The sequence below is a fragment of the Micromys minutus genome, assembly GCF_963924665.1.
Source record: "Micromys minutus genome assembly, chromosome: 2".
In the NCBI taxonomy this organism is placed as follows: domain Eukaryota; kingdom Metazoa; phylum Chordata; class Mammalia; order Rodentia; family Muridae; genus Micromys; species Micromys minutus.
Window position 1 is genome coordinate 41608175 of NC_137971.1, and position 18657 is coordinate 41626831.

The 18657-nt window shown below is 38.1% G+C and overlaps 1 protein-coding gene across 2 annotated transcripts in view; it reads left to right on the forward strand.

Moving 5' to 3' along the window:
• Positions 1-18657, forward strand: part of PCSK5 (proprotein convertase subtilisin/kexin type 5) — a gene marked incomplete at its 3' end in the record, with an annotated part of 393680 nt that overhangs the window by 124316 nt on the left and 250707 nt on the right. For both annotated transcript variants that reach the window (XM_080912751.1, XM_080912752.1), the window contains exon 5: positions 375-451. In XM_080912751.1, coding sequence (XP_080768877.1) covers positions 375-451 — 77 coding nt within the window. The remainder of the gene's footprint in view (positions 1-374; positions 452-18657) is intronic.

An 18657-nucleotide genomic window follows, 5' to 3' on the forward strand; every position in this document is an offset into this window, starting at 1 on the left:
TGTGATAAACATTATTGCAAGCTCAGGACATCAAGTGAGTGGCAGATATATGTCACTGTTCCTAGATATTAGGAAAGTGCTTAGAAAATGTGGGATTCGGGGCATCTCTGCAAGCTAAGTATCTCATAAACTGGGTAACTCTGGATAAGAGGAAGAAATTCCGTTGGTCTATACAGACTACATCACCTGTAAGGGATAGTGCAGCAATGATTATTATTGAACAGCAGTCTCTTCCTAAGGTGTCTGATGCTACTGAACCATGAGTATATTCATTAACCTAATTACTCTCTTGCAAAAATGCATTTAAGAATTCATGAGCTTTTGAGGTATCTCTAACTACAGTCTGTTTCCCCTTTTTTTCTTCACGGTCATAGGATGCTTTGGCAAGTTGTGATGTGAATGGCAATGACTTGGACCCAATGCCTCGTTATGATGCAAGCAATGAGAACAAGTAAGATTCAGAGGTGGGCTGGCATGTGGCTGACCAGGAGCTCTGCTCTCTGCTTATGTGAGGAAAGTCCTCTCTTCAAAACTCTTGGTAACAAATGGTTTTTAAATCACAGCAGGGGAAATGGATATCCTTTTACTTAAGTTTCTAAATAAGAAAGTGGAGTTATCTATATAGAAAACAGTTGTTGTGGTACAAAGTTTTAAAAAAGATCAGCAGCTATCAGTTCCCGCATGTTCTCACACCGCACAGATCCGTGAGAGCCACTCCAGAGGGAAGCCGTGCACCCAGGCTGCTTCTCTTCCATGCAGTCCACAAGCAGCCTTTCCTGGCTGTCTCTCTTACAGCTGCTTTCACACACTGTCACCCAGGCAGGCCTTTACCACTTCTGGCACACACACATGTCCCAACTCTGTGACAGGCTTTGTGCATCCCACCACTACACACTCTTTTGAACTCAGTTAAGTTGCCACATCAAAGAACACACCAAAATACTCATAACAACCTGTATTTATGAGCAGAGAAGAATATCCACATTCACTGCCATGTTGGCACCCCTGCTTCTCTCCCTTCCTCCTTCCTGGGCTTTCCCCTGCCTACCCTTCCTTCTCATCCAGTGATAGGCTGGACCCACCTTGCTGCATAATGAGACTATGCTACAAACAGTAGCCACTGGAAGAATTCTGCAGAATGGCTCAGCATCCCCAAATCTTACTGATAGAATTAAATATATTTCCCGAGATAAATGATTCAAGTCATGTCACACTGGCTTGTAACTGGGCTACAAAAAATTAGCTCAAGTTGCCTGAAACAGCTTATGTGAAGTTTATGGAACATGGTTGAATTTCATTTAATATTTAAGGATGTACTCTCGTGGTGTTAAGGAGCAGGATATGAGAAATATATGTCCTCTTGTGTTTGCTTTGAATTTAAATTTTCTCTAAAAATAATCTTTTTATAATTGTATGTTTTATTTATTTACATTTCAAATGTTAACCCCTTTCTCGCTTTCCCTCTGCAAACCCCTATCCCATCCCCCTTACCCTGATTCTATGAGGGTGCTCTCCCACACTCACACCTCACTGCCCTAGCATTCCTGTACACTGGCATCAAGCCTTCACAGGACTAAGGGCCTTTCGTCCCATTGATGCCAGATAAAGCCTCTTCCGCTTTTTCAGTCCTTTCGCTAACTCCTCCATTGGGATCCCTGTGATCAGTTCGATGGTTGGCTTTGAGCATCTACATCTGTATTGGTCAGGATAAGGCAGAGCCTCTCAGGATACAGCTGTATCAGGCTCCTGTCAGCATGCACTTCTTGGCATCAGCAAGTGTCTGGGCTTGGTTTCTGCATATGGGATGTATCCCCCAGGTGGGCAAGTCTCTGGATGGCATTTCTTTCCATCTCTGTTCCATTTTTGTCCCTGTATTTTCTTAATACAGGAGCAATTCTGGGTTCTAAAAAATAATCTTTAAAACAAAAATAATATACTAGTACCTCTCTACACGCTGTTCTGCTGACACACAGCATAGGCATTCCCAAGAATTCAACAGCACTCAGCGAAATCCCAACAAAAAGGACAGACTCAACATCTGTAGCATTTACAAACATCATTGGCCATACTGCACACACAATAGGGATATAACTAGAAGGTAGCCTAGTTTTGTGTGTGTTAAAGAAATGAATGTACCAAACTCTAATAAGGTGGTTCTTTACCTTGGAAAGATCCCGCGGTGTGCTTATTTCTCTTATAAGCACAAATATCCCCATTCCCTCTCACCCTCTACATGCAAGAAAACAATAAATGCTAAAAGCAAGATGAGAAAACAGTGAGGAAAAGTACAAACCAGACAGAGGGCTAAGCAGACAGGAAGGTGTGCATGGAAAAGGCCCCTATGTGACTGAAATGAAAGGAAGGCCACCTGAGAGCAGACAAAAGCTGCAGGGCCACCAGTGTGACCAAATATCCTAAGATGGGAGCTGTGTGTTCACATGCTCCTACATGTTCAGGTTATCTGATGTGCTTTGTTTTGTTTAGTTTAATTCACGTAGAAATTCTAGGAGAGAATTGCACATAAACAAATGCCAATTCTACATATGCCCACCATAACCCCTAATGTATCAATCATGTTGGAAGAGTCTCTTTGTCAAAACAAGAATTACAGCAAAGGTAACTGTAATGTGCCTATTCACTGCATTTATTACAGAAATGTTTGCAGAGAGAAAAAAGGGGGAAATGTAAAATGTCTAGATCAGGTTAAAGCCCAGTGTTCTCCTTTAGGATGTGAATGTACAGGTCGGCTGTGGGTAAGAACGGAAGACCAATGGGTTGAGCCCTGTAGCTAATCATTTGATAGTTTGATCTCTGAGCTAGTTATAGCTAAACCTACCTGTGGTAAGTTTTTGCATTGAACTGAAGTGATCTCAACCATTATCAAAGGTGTCACTGCTATAATAACACTGACCAGTATGTTCATATATAAAACAGCCAGTTCTTTGAGTACTGGTTTTCCTGATGATTTACAGACTTTTTTTTCTTTTTTTGTCTCTTTGAGACAGGGTTTCTCTGTGTAGACTTGGGGGGTCCTGGAACCCACTCTGTATACCAGGCTGGCTTAGAACTCAGACATCCACCTGCCTCTGCCTTCCAGGTGCTAGGATTAAAGATATATGCCAATATCACCCATCTCAGACTATCCTTTTCAACATACATGATTGGATATAATAGGGAAATGATATAGATTACTACCAACTTGAATTTGGAGGCTTGCTTTTAAACTTGGCCATTCTCCGGGAATTTTTTCATGAATCACTGCATTATTGCTCCTTCTGAAGTGTCCCAGTGTATCCCAATTTGACCCACTCAAAGAGGGTGTCACTTCAATTCATTGAGTGCAATGGGAGTTTGACTAATGGAGGATCCCACCTCTGTTGCAGATGCATGCCAATAGCTGTAGTCTTAAAAGATTTTCAGCTGAAATGGAATTGCAACACTTTCCTCTATCTCCCTTCAGTGATCCTAACCCACTTTCAAGTTGATTGCTTCCTTTTCTTTTACTGTTCTCTCTGTGTGTATGTGTTCATAATTATGTCTAAATACCCCCTACTGAGTCTACATTTGATGTTGGTGAGGATATGGTTTCAATGACAACCACTCTACATTGACTAAACTGTAAGAGGCCCATTTTATTGTAGTCTTGACAGTAAAATAGAAAAAAATTTGAGATCCTACAACAGTGTTCTCTATGTCCATTTATGGATGTCACAGAGCCCTATGGTATCAGGTATCCCTTGAACCTTTCCATAGTTTTGTCTGTATTTGTGTCTGTGTGTGTGTGTGTGTGTGTGTGTGTGTGTGTGTGTGTGTGGGCGCGCGCATGTGTGTTTGGTTTGTGAATGTGCATGTGTTCCTTCTTGACTAGATAAGAGCACGCATTCTAGCATTTATGGTTATAAATACCTGTGCTCAGTAAATTACACTCTCAGATTTGGTGGATGAATATGTTTTCAAGCATGAATCCAGGAGTAGATCTGTTTTTTAGACAAGGTTCTCATCACGTTGGGAATACAAGATTTATAGTTGAGAAGAGATAACTGAACCTGGGCTCACTATGACTAGCTTTGGGTCCAACTCTCTTGAAGTTTGCTACTTAAAAATAATACATAGAAAACAGCATCACCATATTTACTCCCATGCCCCTTACCTCCAAACCTAGCCTCTTATTTCTCTGATTATCATTGTTACATATATATGGACAGACTACTTTGCGTAGAAAAAAAAAGGGGGGGCTCATCCTTGGAAACACTAACTCTCCCTTTCCCAGCAGCCCCTGGTTGCCTGAAGGAACGATGGTTTGTCTAGGGGTGGGACTCAGACAAGTTTTTCTCCTTCCATGTTAACATGCCATTGATATTACTATTGTTCTGCAGCCATTTCTAGAAGAGCCTTCCTGGAATTCTGGTTCTTTCAGTCTTTCTGCCCCCACTGCGTCCTATATTCCCTAAGTCATAGATTTCGAGGGTGTGATGTAGATGGGTCTTGTGGGGCTGAACAATGTCAAATTGTGATTGTCTGTGATAGTCTCCATTGGCTGTAAAGAGCAGGTGCTTTGATGAGTGGTATATGTAGGTGATTTGACATGAGAAATATAAAAACAGGAGGAGGGTTCACTAGAGGTTGGGGAGAAAGATCAATACAAAGGAGAAGGAGGGACAAGGGACAAATAATACCATGGTTGTTTTAGTAAAGCCTTAAGCAATCATTACTTTATAATTACCCCCCAATTGTATAGGATACGTGTGTGTGCGTGTATTCATTTATATATATATATATATATATATATATATATATATATATATAATAAGTGGAGTTACACTGCTTGGCTGATAGTGCTCCCCATAATAACCATAGACTAACAAAAATCCCACTTACAAGAAACCTTCATTAGAATGGTTGATCAAGGTAGTCCAAGTGACTCCCAAAACAATATAGATTAGTGATGTAGCCTTTGGTTGCCTCTCAGATGTTAAAGGTAAGCTTCTACTGGCAACCACACTACATTTTTGGGACCCAGTACTTAGATATTCTAGCTGGATCTAAAATGAAAGCCTCCATCCCACAGTCTAATTTTAACAGTAGCAGAAAATACTATGCGAGCTTCCAAGTGAGGGAAGCAATTAATTGCATATAAAATCATTAAGAAGGGTTTCAAATTTGAGATCATCAGAATTCAGGAAGTTGAGGCATATACTATGCAAAACCACTTTGCATGATCAGAACAATTGGTTTGGGAATGTATTTAGAATTCCCTAGTACTTTGCTGCATTTGTTTACTCTTTTAATGAGTATTTGTTTAAACTACATGCTAACTATGGTGATGAAATCTATATTGATTATTAGTAGACTGAATTGGGAATTGATTTCATAGGGCTCAAGTATTTTCAATATCAATAGAGAATATAACCCAAAAACATGTGCAAACCATACCTTAGATTTACATGATTATGACTGGTGCCAAAGTTTGAAGTAAAGGATATCACCTCAGAAGTATAAAGCTATGTAGTTCCTTTTTCTCAACCACTCTTTCCGTGCCCAAATGATGATATGTGAAATCGGTGTTACTGATGATAAAGAAATAATATCATAAGAAGAGACTAGAAACACCTGTCTTCTGTTCCCATTTTGCCTCAATTTATTGAAGCTTGCATTACCGTGGACTTAAAGCAGTTCCTACCTACAAATGAAACAGTCTCTCTGTCCTCTGGCATTTCATCTCTCTACTCCTATTTCAGTAAATGAATTATTGATGACTGAGTTAGAATCACCCTTTCCTAGGTTGCCTTCTATTAAATGTTCTCTCTGCTTCAGACACAGCAATGTCTGTGGCAGAAGATGATACCATTGTATCATATTGGGTGTGTGGTTTCAGAATCCTATTGCTTTGAAAAAGAAACCAACCTAGAAGATAATATTCATTTTTTAAATGAATAGGTTTTTTTCTTTTTTATATCTCTTATTTTTGAGAGTTAACCAAAGAAGATAGAAATACATTTTCTTTGGTTCTTTAATCTTTCACACATTTTTTGTGGTTTTAAAGAATGATAGTACAGAAACCAATGTGTGTGTGTGGCTCTTTATTTCATATTTCTGCACAGCTGTTGCCAGGAGACAGTATTCTAAAGCAAAGCCAATGCATTTAGATTATAAGGGAAATATAATAGCTCAGTACTAAACTAAAAGCCTCACACTGTAAAATATGTGACCATACCAAGTTGGAACATTAGTAATTCTTTATACCATAAATTTTACCAAAGTACTGGTTATCTTATTAGGAGAACAGACAAAACTTACCAAAGAAGAGAAGGATTGTTACCGATATTCAAATTGCCTTTCTATATAGTTTCTAAAATATTCCTTTAATATGTTTTCAAGATAACAATTCCATCTAGTAGTTTATTGGTTTCTGATTATCAAATGAATTCATGCATAATAACATTGATTGCAAATACAGTTCCTAGATTCTTCACACTAAGAATACTTTGCACTTTTCATACACAGCTACCAGGGTCTGTGAAAGCTGCTGAAACAATGTATCTTAGATTAGATAACTACAAATAAAAAGAATAGAGAAGAAGAACAGAAAAAAAAAAAAAACTGTAATCACAGACTTTGGACGGCAGGTACAAAATAAGATAAAGCTACAGTGGATTTGCTGTCTGCCTTGCATCCCTTTCTTATGAAAACACTTTGTGAGTGTGTTGAGATTGCCAAGGGACAAGTAGACCTCTTTGAGGAGGTTTCATAAGGGCACTAATTGCTGGGACACTAGTGTTCTCTGCATCTCTGAAGACCTTACATACTTTCAGATGGCTTTAGTAGAGACCTCCCAAAAACTGCTTGTTCTGGCTCAGGATTTAACACTGTTGGTTCCCTGATTCCTGTCTGTGTCTGTGTCTAGCACCATGAGTAAACTGGTTTAGCCAGTATAAAAGAGCTCAGAGTTCTGGGGTATGCCAGTAACTGGCACTTGTGTATGTCTGTCCTTTATTTAACTTGCTGTCTTGTAGAAAAAAATAGAAAATGTTCAAATATATCTGAGGACAAAAGTAATTAAATTTATGAGAGTCGTTTACATAGCTGTTGATTCTTTAATGAAGGTTGAACAAATATGGAAAGTGGATATCTAACCTCAAATTCCTATAGAGTTGTTACCTGAAGTATAAATATTCATCTCCAGAAAAATTACATTAATTATTCTGGGGCTTGTAGCCATGCTAATGCAACCTTCAAACCCTTTTGTTCTGCTCTGAGTCAATTCCACACTTTTCTCCTCTAGGATTTGGGAACTAACAGCCTTGGGACCCTTAGGAACAATGTAACAATGTTGATAAAGCATCTGATTGATGCCATAGGATACAATGAAGCTGGGGTGTGATTTATGGGAACCTCATGTACTGTTGACATGAATAATTAATCGTTGCTTAAATTTAAACTTCTTATTTAAAAAACAAACTCACACCTTCCTAGGGCTCTGAAGCAGATGGAAGTTGTGCTGAAGGAAGAGGTACATATACTTATTAAATAATGAATTAAGTATTTGAGCAGAGTTTCCAGACACGTGTATTCATTTAGTCTTCTTTTTTAATCTCCTCCAGCCTCCTTTTCTTATTTCCATATTTTCTGTTATTTCCTTCCATCCAGACATATGTGTGATCATAGAGCATGAAGACCTTGGGAGGTAGGGGGCAAGGAGAGTCTTGGTGGCCTTACTAAGCATTAGCAAAGGGTCCAAGAATTCTCAAAACAGAGTAGCTGGCAAATTTCATGAGAGATTCTGGAAAAAAAAAATTAGCTGAGAAGAGGCAAACCTTTTTCATTCTTATACCACCGGTACAACTAACGGGATCAAGAATATGCCGAAAGAGTATTTGGACATCAATATAGAAGAGTATTCACTTTAATATCATTGAGATCACTGAGATGGCTGCATTTTGACTTTTATCATATTCTTTTATGTTAAAGAACTAAAGTTAAAATGTTGTCATTATAAGGTAACGGAGGTGCTATATTTTGAATTGTTTATTGATTCTGCTACAACAGAAGCTTCCTGTTCCCATGTGGATTAGGTATTAATAAACATGCATTTAGTTATCAGAAGGTCACTCAGCAAAGAAGATGGGATGATAGAGAACAAAAATGTCCTGCTTCTACAGGGTGCTAATGCGCCAGCCCCATAACCCTTTTGCCCCTATATCTGTGATCTTGGAGGAACATTCTCCTTAAGATTTTCCCTTACAATATCTGTTCATCTTAAACAACCAATAGCCCATATACATGGGTATGCATTTGTATGTGTGTTATGTGTGTGTGTGTGTGTGTGTGTGTGTGTGTGTGTGTGTACATATACATATACTATACACATATAATCCTGTTGTGTTTGGTTGTATTTAAATACCATGTAAACATAAATTAATAAAATTAACATCTTTGCATCATGTCTGCTCACCATTCACAGCATCTCATATTCAGGAAGTATGCTCACTGTTACTGAGTGACAGGCAGGCTTTGAGCTAATTCATTTTCACAGGGTATATTTACTCACATAGCTAAATTAGTAGAAGAAAAGCTGATGTAGTTGATCATAACCTCACCAATCTATCATGATCAGATTGCAGCACTATGTTCACTGAGAACTTGGTGGTACCCAAGGTTCTGCTTCTTCAGAGAAAAGGATCAAGGATCTCTGATGGATCACTGTGGCTTGGAATAAAGGGAAAAGGTCATTTATTTCAATAAATGATTATATAGATCTGACCCCACAATTCTATTTATTCAGTTGAAATAAATGAAGGAAACTCTAGTGTGGCCATAAGATGTTTATTTAGAGGTTATAGAGAGTTAACCACAGTACTTACGGGCACACAAAGACAGACACAGAACTAGAAAAACTAATTGGAGGGAAGGAAGAAGAGGAGGGGGAGGGAAGGATTGAGAGAAGGATAGAAAAAATAAAGGAATGTAGTCAGAGCAGAAAGTTGGCTGGCTTTACAGTTGGTCTGAATGGATGAGGAAGCTGGAGCTTGGGTATTTCAAAAAAAATCTTCCTAATACATACTAACAGCTTTTGAAAGTGAAACTTAATGAGTACCAACTGATTACAATTCAAGGAAAAGTTTCCAGAAAATGATGTTAACATGCCACATATATGAATGGCAATATCATTACTGGAGTTTATTTGAAGTAAGTGCTTCAGGTCTGGAGAAATGGCTTAGTGATTAAGAGTACTGATGGCTCTTCCAGAGGACCCAGATTTGACTTCCAGCACCCACATTGCTGCTCACAAGCATCTGTAACTTCAGTTCCACTGTATCCAATGTCCTTGTCTGACCTCTGTGCGTAACAGACATGCATCCAGACAAAACACCTATATACATAAGTTTTAAATGTTAATCTTAAAAAGTAAGTACCAAAATAAAGTGCCATCCTAATTCCCAGAGGCCATTGGGGTGATTTTCACATTACTCTATTTGGAGAGCAGACTCTTGAGTTTGGAATCATGTGAAGGAAAAGTCACTGACTAGGTGTTTTTGCCTTTGGGTGAAGATCTTTTTGAGTGTCCTGAAAATGTGGGCTGTGAGTGAAAGATTCTGTGTAAAAGACTGAGCCCAAGGAGAACCTGGGAGTGATATCTCAAGGACATGTCCTCCTTCAGAGAATAGTTAGAGTCTCTTCTATTGCCTGGAAGTCACTGACCAGCTCCCAGAAATGGAGAGCAGGATGTGCTCTCTCCAATTCCCTCTTCTCTACTTTCCTCCCAAGCTGCCACTGCATGAATTTAAAAGTGACCTTTGTTACAATAGTTTACCTCTTCCTATTTTTGGATACCCATATCCCATCTGCATATAATTTACATATGCTAGTATATGCACTTGAATTTGCATGAATTACAGATAAAATCCTTGCGGTGACATCTTGAGCTGAGATTAGCTGACTGCTACATGTTTCCTGTGACCTTCTTGCTTTTGGTTGGCATTTTCTCCTTCAGAAGTTCATCCTCCTAGACTCACACCCCCTCCCACACCTGTCCCAATTACCAAAAATAGAATCCTATTTTCTCCCTGGTCCTCTGGCTCTGATGTATCAGGTTGTTGTGTATGCCTTCTATCCCTTTCGTTTTCCATCCTCCTGATATCATGATCTTCCCAGAGATACTAGTGTTGTCATGATGCCAAAAGAGCAGCACACAATGGTCTCTCGCATTTGACCCTGCTTTGACATCCATTCCTTGTTACTGACAATAAGTCACCTCATTTGAACCTGAGTAGCTTAAATTGTGACCTGAATGTTACCTTTAAAGACTGTCAGAATGCCATAAAGTTTATGTTTCCAGCTTAGAGTTATGATAGAGCACTTTAATGTTTTCCAAAGGGGTGGAAATTGAAATGGAAATAAGCACCGTTGAATTTTTCCTAATTCTCATCTACCTGCTTAATATCTCACCATGGGAAAGTGATGGGCAGCGGACTGGAAGAGATTAGTGAATTGAGGGACTTGAGTTTGCCAAAATGTAATTCAAAAGGAAGCACAAGGCTCCAAATGGGGAACTCTGTCAGAAATAGCTCTTGTAACAATCTTACATTTCCTTCAGGTCCACTCCAAAGTCCACCATGAAGGGGTGGGACCATCCAGACTTTCCCATTGGTATTTCAGCTTTTCCTACTGCAAAGATACCTCAGTGACTCTGGCTTGATTTTCTCATAGACTGGATTACAGTCAATAGGCTTCAGCCTCTGTGGGGTGTGGTACTGGTGGTAATAGTAGAACAACAGATGCCTATTTGTATGCATGACATTCATATTTGGTAAAGCTTTATGGCCCAAATGCAAATAGAAGCAGCTATTTGAGAATGCTGTTTAAAAAGTTCTGTTGATGTTCTCTATTCTGTATCTGTTCATAACTGCCTTTTATATACCTTTTATATATCAATTCATTCCATTTATGTTCTTCCAAAGTTTAGCTTGTTTCTATGAGCTTCTTTGGGAATCTGCATTGTCAAACCTATTTCAATTATGAGGGATACTAAGTCATATTTAGTGCATCCTGGTTAAAAAAGAAGACCCATTGCTCTTCATATATCTGTCAAGATTTGCTTTTCCCTTGTCTTTACAGTGATGTTAAGCTATGAAAGAACTTTGTTAAGAATGTTACCCCATATCTTAAACTCACATAATGTTCTGCTGAGAAGATTGATGGGTTTCTGGAATTCATATAGATAGTACATATTTGTCAACTTGTAAGGCATATATTTAAAGTAAAAAATAGAAAATGCTTTTGAGTGAGGGAGGCCCAAGTAATTCCTATTTCCACACATTAAGAAACTTTATTCAGACATATACACTCTCAAAACCCCAGACATATACAGAAACATGGGCAGATATCATACACTAATATTTGACAAGAGCCATGTCACTATAAAAATTTTTATAAATTAATGTATACATACTGCTCATTAAATTGTCCTGAGCATTTCAGTAGCTCTGATAAACTTTATGTATAATTTGAATGTAGTAGAGGATATATAACACTACCTGCTAAACAGGCTTTAGCTCTTGTAGCCATGACCTATCCACTCAGTGAAAGGTAACAAGGTCATTATGTGTTTTACGTGAGAGAAGACAAAGAAAGAGCAGAGCCACGGTGCTGTTTAGTAGCATTAGTCTGTCTATCATCTCTGGGATGGATCTGAACTACTCAAAAACAGAAGAGCCATATATGAAAAAAATGGTTTGTTGGTTAAATATTGTCTATAATTTACAAAGCACTTTTACATATATTCTCATATGCCCAGTAAAAATTCATATTTCACAGGCAGGCTAGATTCAAGTGTATGTAGTTCTCTCTCTCTCTCTCTCTCTCTCTCTCTCTCTCTCTCTCTCTCTCTCTCTGTGTGTGTGTGTGTATCTGTCTCTCGGTCTCTCTTTCACAAACACGCACACACACACACACACACACACACACACACACACACACACACACACACCTCCTCCAGCATCTTAGTTCTCTTCTAGATGTTAAATTTTTTGCTTCTGAATCTCGATGAAGGCCAAAGATTTCTTGGGCATGATTACTGAAATTTTTGGAAACTTCCCATTTCCTGCTTTTACTCAGGCTTTCCCTGCTGTTATTCAGGGTGTTTCGTGTCATCTGCATTCTAAAAAACAAATAGCATCTGCCTGCCACTGGCTCAAAATATCAAATTTGAACTGCTACAAAATTTTATACATTTTGACCAGGAATAGGATAAGCATAGGTTGAAAAGTCTACGCATAGAGCACTTTTGTGTATGAAATTATTTTAAAATTGTGTAAAATTATTGTTAAGCCTTGAGGGTAAGGCAAAAGGTAAACTTGGTAGAGTTGGATTTCACCCTACAAGTGTCTTTTTATTTATGCAGATATCCAAAACCCGTGTTTGAAGCACTTCTTGGTCCTAAGGCTTGCCGATGAGAATGGCGTCAGAGGCCATGCAAGCTCTCACTCAGAGGAGGAATTGTTACTGTTCCTTTGTTCTCTTTGTCTCCTCTCTCTGCCTTTCTGCATCCCTGTGTCTGTCTTGCCTCACTGTGTTTTCCTTGATTGGAGAAAATGTCTATAGTTTATAAATGGTCCACAGCTTACAAAACACTCATTTCTACCTTGGTGGTATCCCTAACAGCTTTGAGCACCCCAGTAACTTTACAATAAACTATTTTCCTGCATAACTCAGTCATTCCAAGATACCAGAATTTAAATCTTATAAGTATTTTTTCTGAAGAAAGTAAAGTGAAAGAAAGTTCACATCGTTTAGGAAATGGATTCTTGCCCCAAATTCATGTTCCTTGTGTTTCGTGAGATATCCTACCTCAGAGCAGCTACTGGGTGCAGCTTCTAAACACAGTGTTCATACATTCAAGTAACTCATGAAGCAACTGTAGTTCATTTATTAAAATAAATGTAGGGCTTATAAATAATGGACTATTTTTAAATTCATGAGAACAATTATGGTTCAGTTATGAGAACTGAATGCTTACTTTGTTGCATGCTGTTTCCTTCTGGGAAGAATTTTTGTGAACCTACTAAACCCATATCACTGCTTTAGTTATAAATGCTTTAGTTTAAAAATGAAACTACTGAAATACTTGTATTAATCTATCAGTCAACTATTCTGGTACCGTGGAATTGCGCAGAATGTTACTTGGAAAACGTTGGCTTTCGAAACATTCTTTTATGGACCCACACTGACATGTCTTGATAGGCCTCAGATTGCTGAAGTTTAGATGGGGTGGGTGTTACTTTCTTTTCCACAGCCAAACTGCTCTTCTTTTTAAAAAAGAAAAAATACCATATTTTAGGATCTATTTTAAGACCTCTATTTCATAGTGAAATTCACCTTAGAATTGAACTTGAAATGAAAGGTTTCATTATACAATAATAAATAAGTTATCAACTCAGCACTAGGAGCCCTAGAAATGTGCTATAGTGGAATTGCACTGCAAAATACATGGAGAGACTGTACAAGTGTTAGTTAGCATTTGACCTTCAACAATGGCCAGTGAGAGCGAATCATATCTGTAATGACTCAGAGTACCATAATATCACTGAGCTCCACCCAGCTTTCCCCAGGAAGAAATGCACTTGCTTACCAAACTGGATTTTCATTTCTTATCTTTTTAATTTTTATCTAATTTTAAGGCAATGAGCCAGAGCTTCTTTCTTCTCTTGGAAAGTCACCTTTATCTTGAGTTCATATCTGAACATATTTCCCTCTATCTTCAGAATGTTAGTCAGCTTTGAGCCATTGTGACAAAATACCAGTAGTAAACAAGTTAGGTGCAGGAAAGATCCCTTTGCATAGATGGCCCTAAGGTTCTGTTCATGGTTGCTAGGCCTGTCATGTTTAGCCTGAGACAAGACACAATTTGGTGGCATAATCCTGTGATAGAGGATTTCTGCTCAGCTCATGAGGGCCAGGAAACAGAATGAGATTCCAATTTCTCTTTCAGTAGCACACCTCCCATCAGCTAACTACCAGTATTCCCTAACTTGTAAAGGTGTATCTCCTCACAATAGGGCCCAAGACCAATGGCTCATCCTTCAATACACAGCCTATAGGGGCACTATGGATCCAAAGAGCCACTTCCTAGTGATCTCCAAGTTCTTTGGGTGTATGGGGCATCTTCAGTGTCGTCTTAGCCTGTCCACCTGTGCTGTCTTGCATTGCACTACTTGCCATTACCCTAACCATTAAAATGTAACGTGTTTCTTTTATACTATAAACCAGTAAATAGTAAGTCTCTTGATACACAAGAGTATTCTTGTTCAAGTGTGATTACATGTTTCTGTCATGCTTTTAGCTTGGTATGCACTGCCATTACTACTAACCTAATTTAGTTAGATGACTTAGTGTAGTACCGTGGTTGGGAATCCCTGCTAATGAGTGGAATCACTGCCTGCTCCTTTTTCACTTCTTGAGAAAGAGAGAAGAAATAAAAGCAATGAAATATAAGATCTCTACCTTTGGTGGTAAAAATCGAAACCCTATGACAGAAGTAAGTTTTACATGATCAGTAGTTTAGTCTTGTTCTAGTATTTAGAATATTGTGCTAAAATACTTTAACTGCCTTTTCTTGTTGGTTGTGGATTTTGTGTTCACCTTAAACAACTGTAAATAGTTAAAAATTTATTAACAGAAAAAGTCTTCCCTGTTTATTTAGTACTTATTAGTTTCCTAGATTTTCCCTAGTTTGAGTTAAGAAGCTCTGCCCCCCATAACCAATGTTCTCCATCTTGTTTAAATTCTTAGATAGTATTAAATTAGCATGGTCAGGCAGCTGTGATCTTGTGAAGTCTGTGATGTAGATTTAATGATGTAACCAGCAATGTCTTTTCTGTGAGAACATCTTTCCAGGAGGAGCAGTGCTAACAGCTGTGGCTGATTTAGTATGATATGGAAGAGGATGAGGTTCTACACTCTTACCGTCTCCCAAGTTTCTCTATTACTAGTTGTCAAAGTAGAAGGCATAAAAGATGCCGCAGCTTTGCAAGCCCAGGCCAAGTTGAAATCCAGCATGAAGAAGGCCTTTGAGCATACATGTCTACTCTAGAAGAGGAGCTGTCAGAAATTCTTAATAGCTAGAGATGAAGGGTCAGTTTTCTCTAAGTTGATAAATCAACCACACTAGAAGTAAAAATCCACTCATCCAAAAATGTTTGGGCAGCATAATTGACCTAATGGCAGAAAATTGAGACCATTAGGGGAAGGGAGGATGTGTGGGAAGATGGGAGAAGGGCTATGATTCAATCATGTTCACAATTGTCAAATAATAAAATATTAAAAAAATAAAAATTTTACCTCATTTCAGATCCAAAAAGAGTCTCCCATTACACTCTGAAAACAAAGAATACAAAGTGCACAGAAAGAAAATGTTGAAAGTTACCTGAGGCTCTTTTTGTTTGTATTGATTGATTCCTATTCTTGGCTTGCTGAAATGAAATTAGGAATTAATTAAGCTTTGATTTCAAATGGGTTTGGTTTCAGGTATTATGCACTGGCCTTGCTTTAAGTGAAGCAAGCAGATTGGAAACACAAGCTTTTAAAAATGTTTTCATTATTTTGGGATGGAAAAAAATGAACCATTTCTTAAAAATGCATTACTTGTCTTACTGTTTTATTTTTATTTATTGACTATGTTGAATGAGTTGAAGCAGATGCCATAGTAAAAAGAAACCAGAGGCAGACCAACATCAGCTTTACATGTAGCTATTACTTTAACAATGTAAGATTTCAAATATTGGAAATAATAATTATAAATGACTTCAATATATGAGAAAAATGTTAGTACTTAAGGTCCCAACATGTCTACATGTCTCTTACTATTGGGAAGAAATTTGTCTTGATAAAGTAGGAATGCAATATGGTCATATTTCAGAATTAAGTTTATAAGGTAGAAACATGAATGTGTGTCTGAATAGGATAAACATGAACCTGAAAATATGATTTGGAGCAGCTGCAGAGATGGCTCAGCCTCAGGATCAGCTGCTTTTCTAGAGGCTTCAATTTGACTTCTTATATCCATAGCAGGTGACTAACAACCAGTAGCAAGTCCAGCTCCAAGGGATTAGACACCCTCTTATAGCCCCATACACTTATGTAGGCATGCACACATACACATTTTAAAAATATATATTTTTAAATTTGATACAGAGAAAGAAACTCGATGGTGTAGTGTTAGTTTTAAGCAAGTCCTAGAAGCTATGGTCTTTTACCTGCATCTCTCTCAAGATAGATAGATAGATAGACAGACAGACAGACAGACAGACAGACAGATAGATAGATGGATAGATAGATAGATAGAGGATAGCTGTTTGCATTCTATCTGTGCCATTTATAAATAGTGCATTGCATATTGCATTTTGGATGTTCTGAGTTCCAAAGGTCTACACCCCAAGCAAGCCCTAGGAAATCCTCGTTAAAAATTCAAGTTAAGTCTATCATTACTGGTTGGCAATCTGCTGGGAAAAGTCTTTCCACATGAATGAAACCTTTTTAATTTAAATAAGTAATGGTTGAGATGGGTGGGGACAGCTTATTTTTTCTTTTTATTTCAGCTGGGCCAAAGTGAGAGGAAGGGACCTTGCTTGTCTCTTAGAAGGTCCAGATGGTCCTAAGAACAATGGCTATTGTCTCTATTTTATAATGGCTCCTTGTTTCAATGGATTCTCTGATGTTATTGTAGAGTTGGTCTTCTAAGTGTTCTTTCAGGAATCACCTCCCCAAAAAGGGTAGACTTTTTTCCTTCTACAAAATCTCTCCCATCAGGCTTTCCTGAGAGACTGGGGGCAGGAGAGAATCTGACTATAAGTGTTGAAAGGAGTTCTTACATTTGGAACATCCATATTTTATTTAAAGACTGAATTATTGGATTTGTAGCAATTTGTTCTTCAAAAGATGATCAATGAGTGCAAAACCAAGTGCAAAACCTGTTTTGTAGCTGAGAAGATCTGCAACAGAGAGAAGCTCTTGGGGTAGCCAGGTCTGTGCTGGTGAGAGTAGTTCTCACTGAAGAAGAAAATTTAAAACTGATTACTTCAAGATCCTTATTCAAAAAATTTGATCTACCTTATTTTCACTAGTTGGTGACTGGTTTCCATGGAAATGGAATATGCATTTCTTGTTTTAGATTTTCAGCTGTCTCTTGCCAACTGAGAGCTGTAAATGCCATTTGGTGAACAGCAAGAATCCAGAATTCTTCCATTTTAAAGTGGCAGAGGGAGAGGGAAAGAAAATGCTTGCCAAGTCATTTCACTTTGTTCTCTCTTTAAAAATAATACCATTTTACGACTGTCTGAACCATTGACTGATGACTATCAGACGTATATGGACTCTAACCATCTCTCTCCTGAGTAACTGATCGTAATGCTTTCTATCCTCCACACTGTAGTTTAACTGCATGAGACAGTCTTCCCCATTCCCACCAGCTGTGCCCAGGGTGTGCAGTGGAAAGGAGGATCGTCAAAATGTTGAAAAAAGACAATTTAATGATCTCCGTGATTCACGACCTGAGTGGGGGAAAGTCTCATTAAAGGAAGTCTGACGACTGGAAAGCCAACTTGCTTTTGGTAAAACATTGGTTAGTTTGTCATCAGGGTTTTCCATTTCTGAGATCACTGTTCATGACTACTATGTTTTCTAGAACTCTTCCATATAAACAAGAATGTAGAATATTAGAAATAACATTGTTAAAAAACAGTGAGATTTTTTTTTTGCTTTATGACTCATTAACAGTTGAGTCAGTATGAATACGGTAATAAAGCTTTACTACTATTAATGTATAAATTTTCTTTTAAATTTTATTATCATATATTATTATTTATTATATTTAAGATATAATTTGTTTATATACTATATTGTAAAGTAACGCAAGTCTGGTTCCTAAATATACCCAGCAGAGGTCTCTGAACACACATTTTCTGAAGGCTATAAAAGAGTTTCTCCATGTGTTGTTTTCCTTAAATGAAAAAAAAAAAAAACTACATATAATGGCTTTCAAATTTTGACTTCCTCTATGTCTTTTAAGTGTGGTCTCACACCTGGCCAAGCAGTTTGTCAGACAAGATCCTTACTGCTAGACTGAGTGAATTGCATAAGCAGGCTCGGAAAAATCTTAAATGACTACATGTCATTGAGGGCCTGGTGTTGTCCGTTGTCACAATCTGTTTATGGGAATTATCACTTTGGAAACTCTTTTGGTGCAGAATAGTTCATGACTCTTAGTGACTGGAGTAAAGAAGCATTTTGGATGTGGCCAGAGACTTACATAGAGGATCTTATAAAGGTCAAAGGAGCAAGCCAATTTGACAAGTATGATTCGACACATGATTGTTTCTCCCTTTTCAAGAGAGACCAACAAGTTGATGATCTTAAGCCACAACCTGCCTAGTTTGAAAAGCCACAGCAGAAACAATTGTGTCTGATGTGATCAGAACATCTCTAATCAAAGGGGTAGAGATAATCATTGTCTAATAGAATCTACATCTTGATCTGGCCCAGAACAGATCTCACCTCTGGAGAGCAGAGCAGTGGCTGATCCATTCAGCACCTACTCTAATAAACTGCTTTGATCCAGTCAGCAGAGGATACATCCAGAAACCTGCTTCAGTTGGCATTTGATCC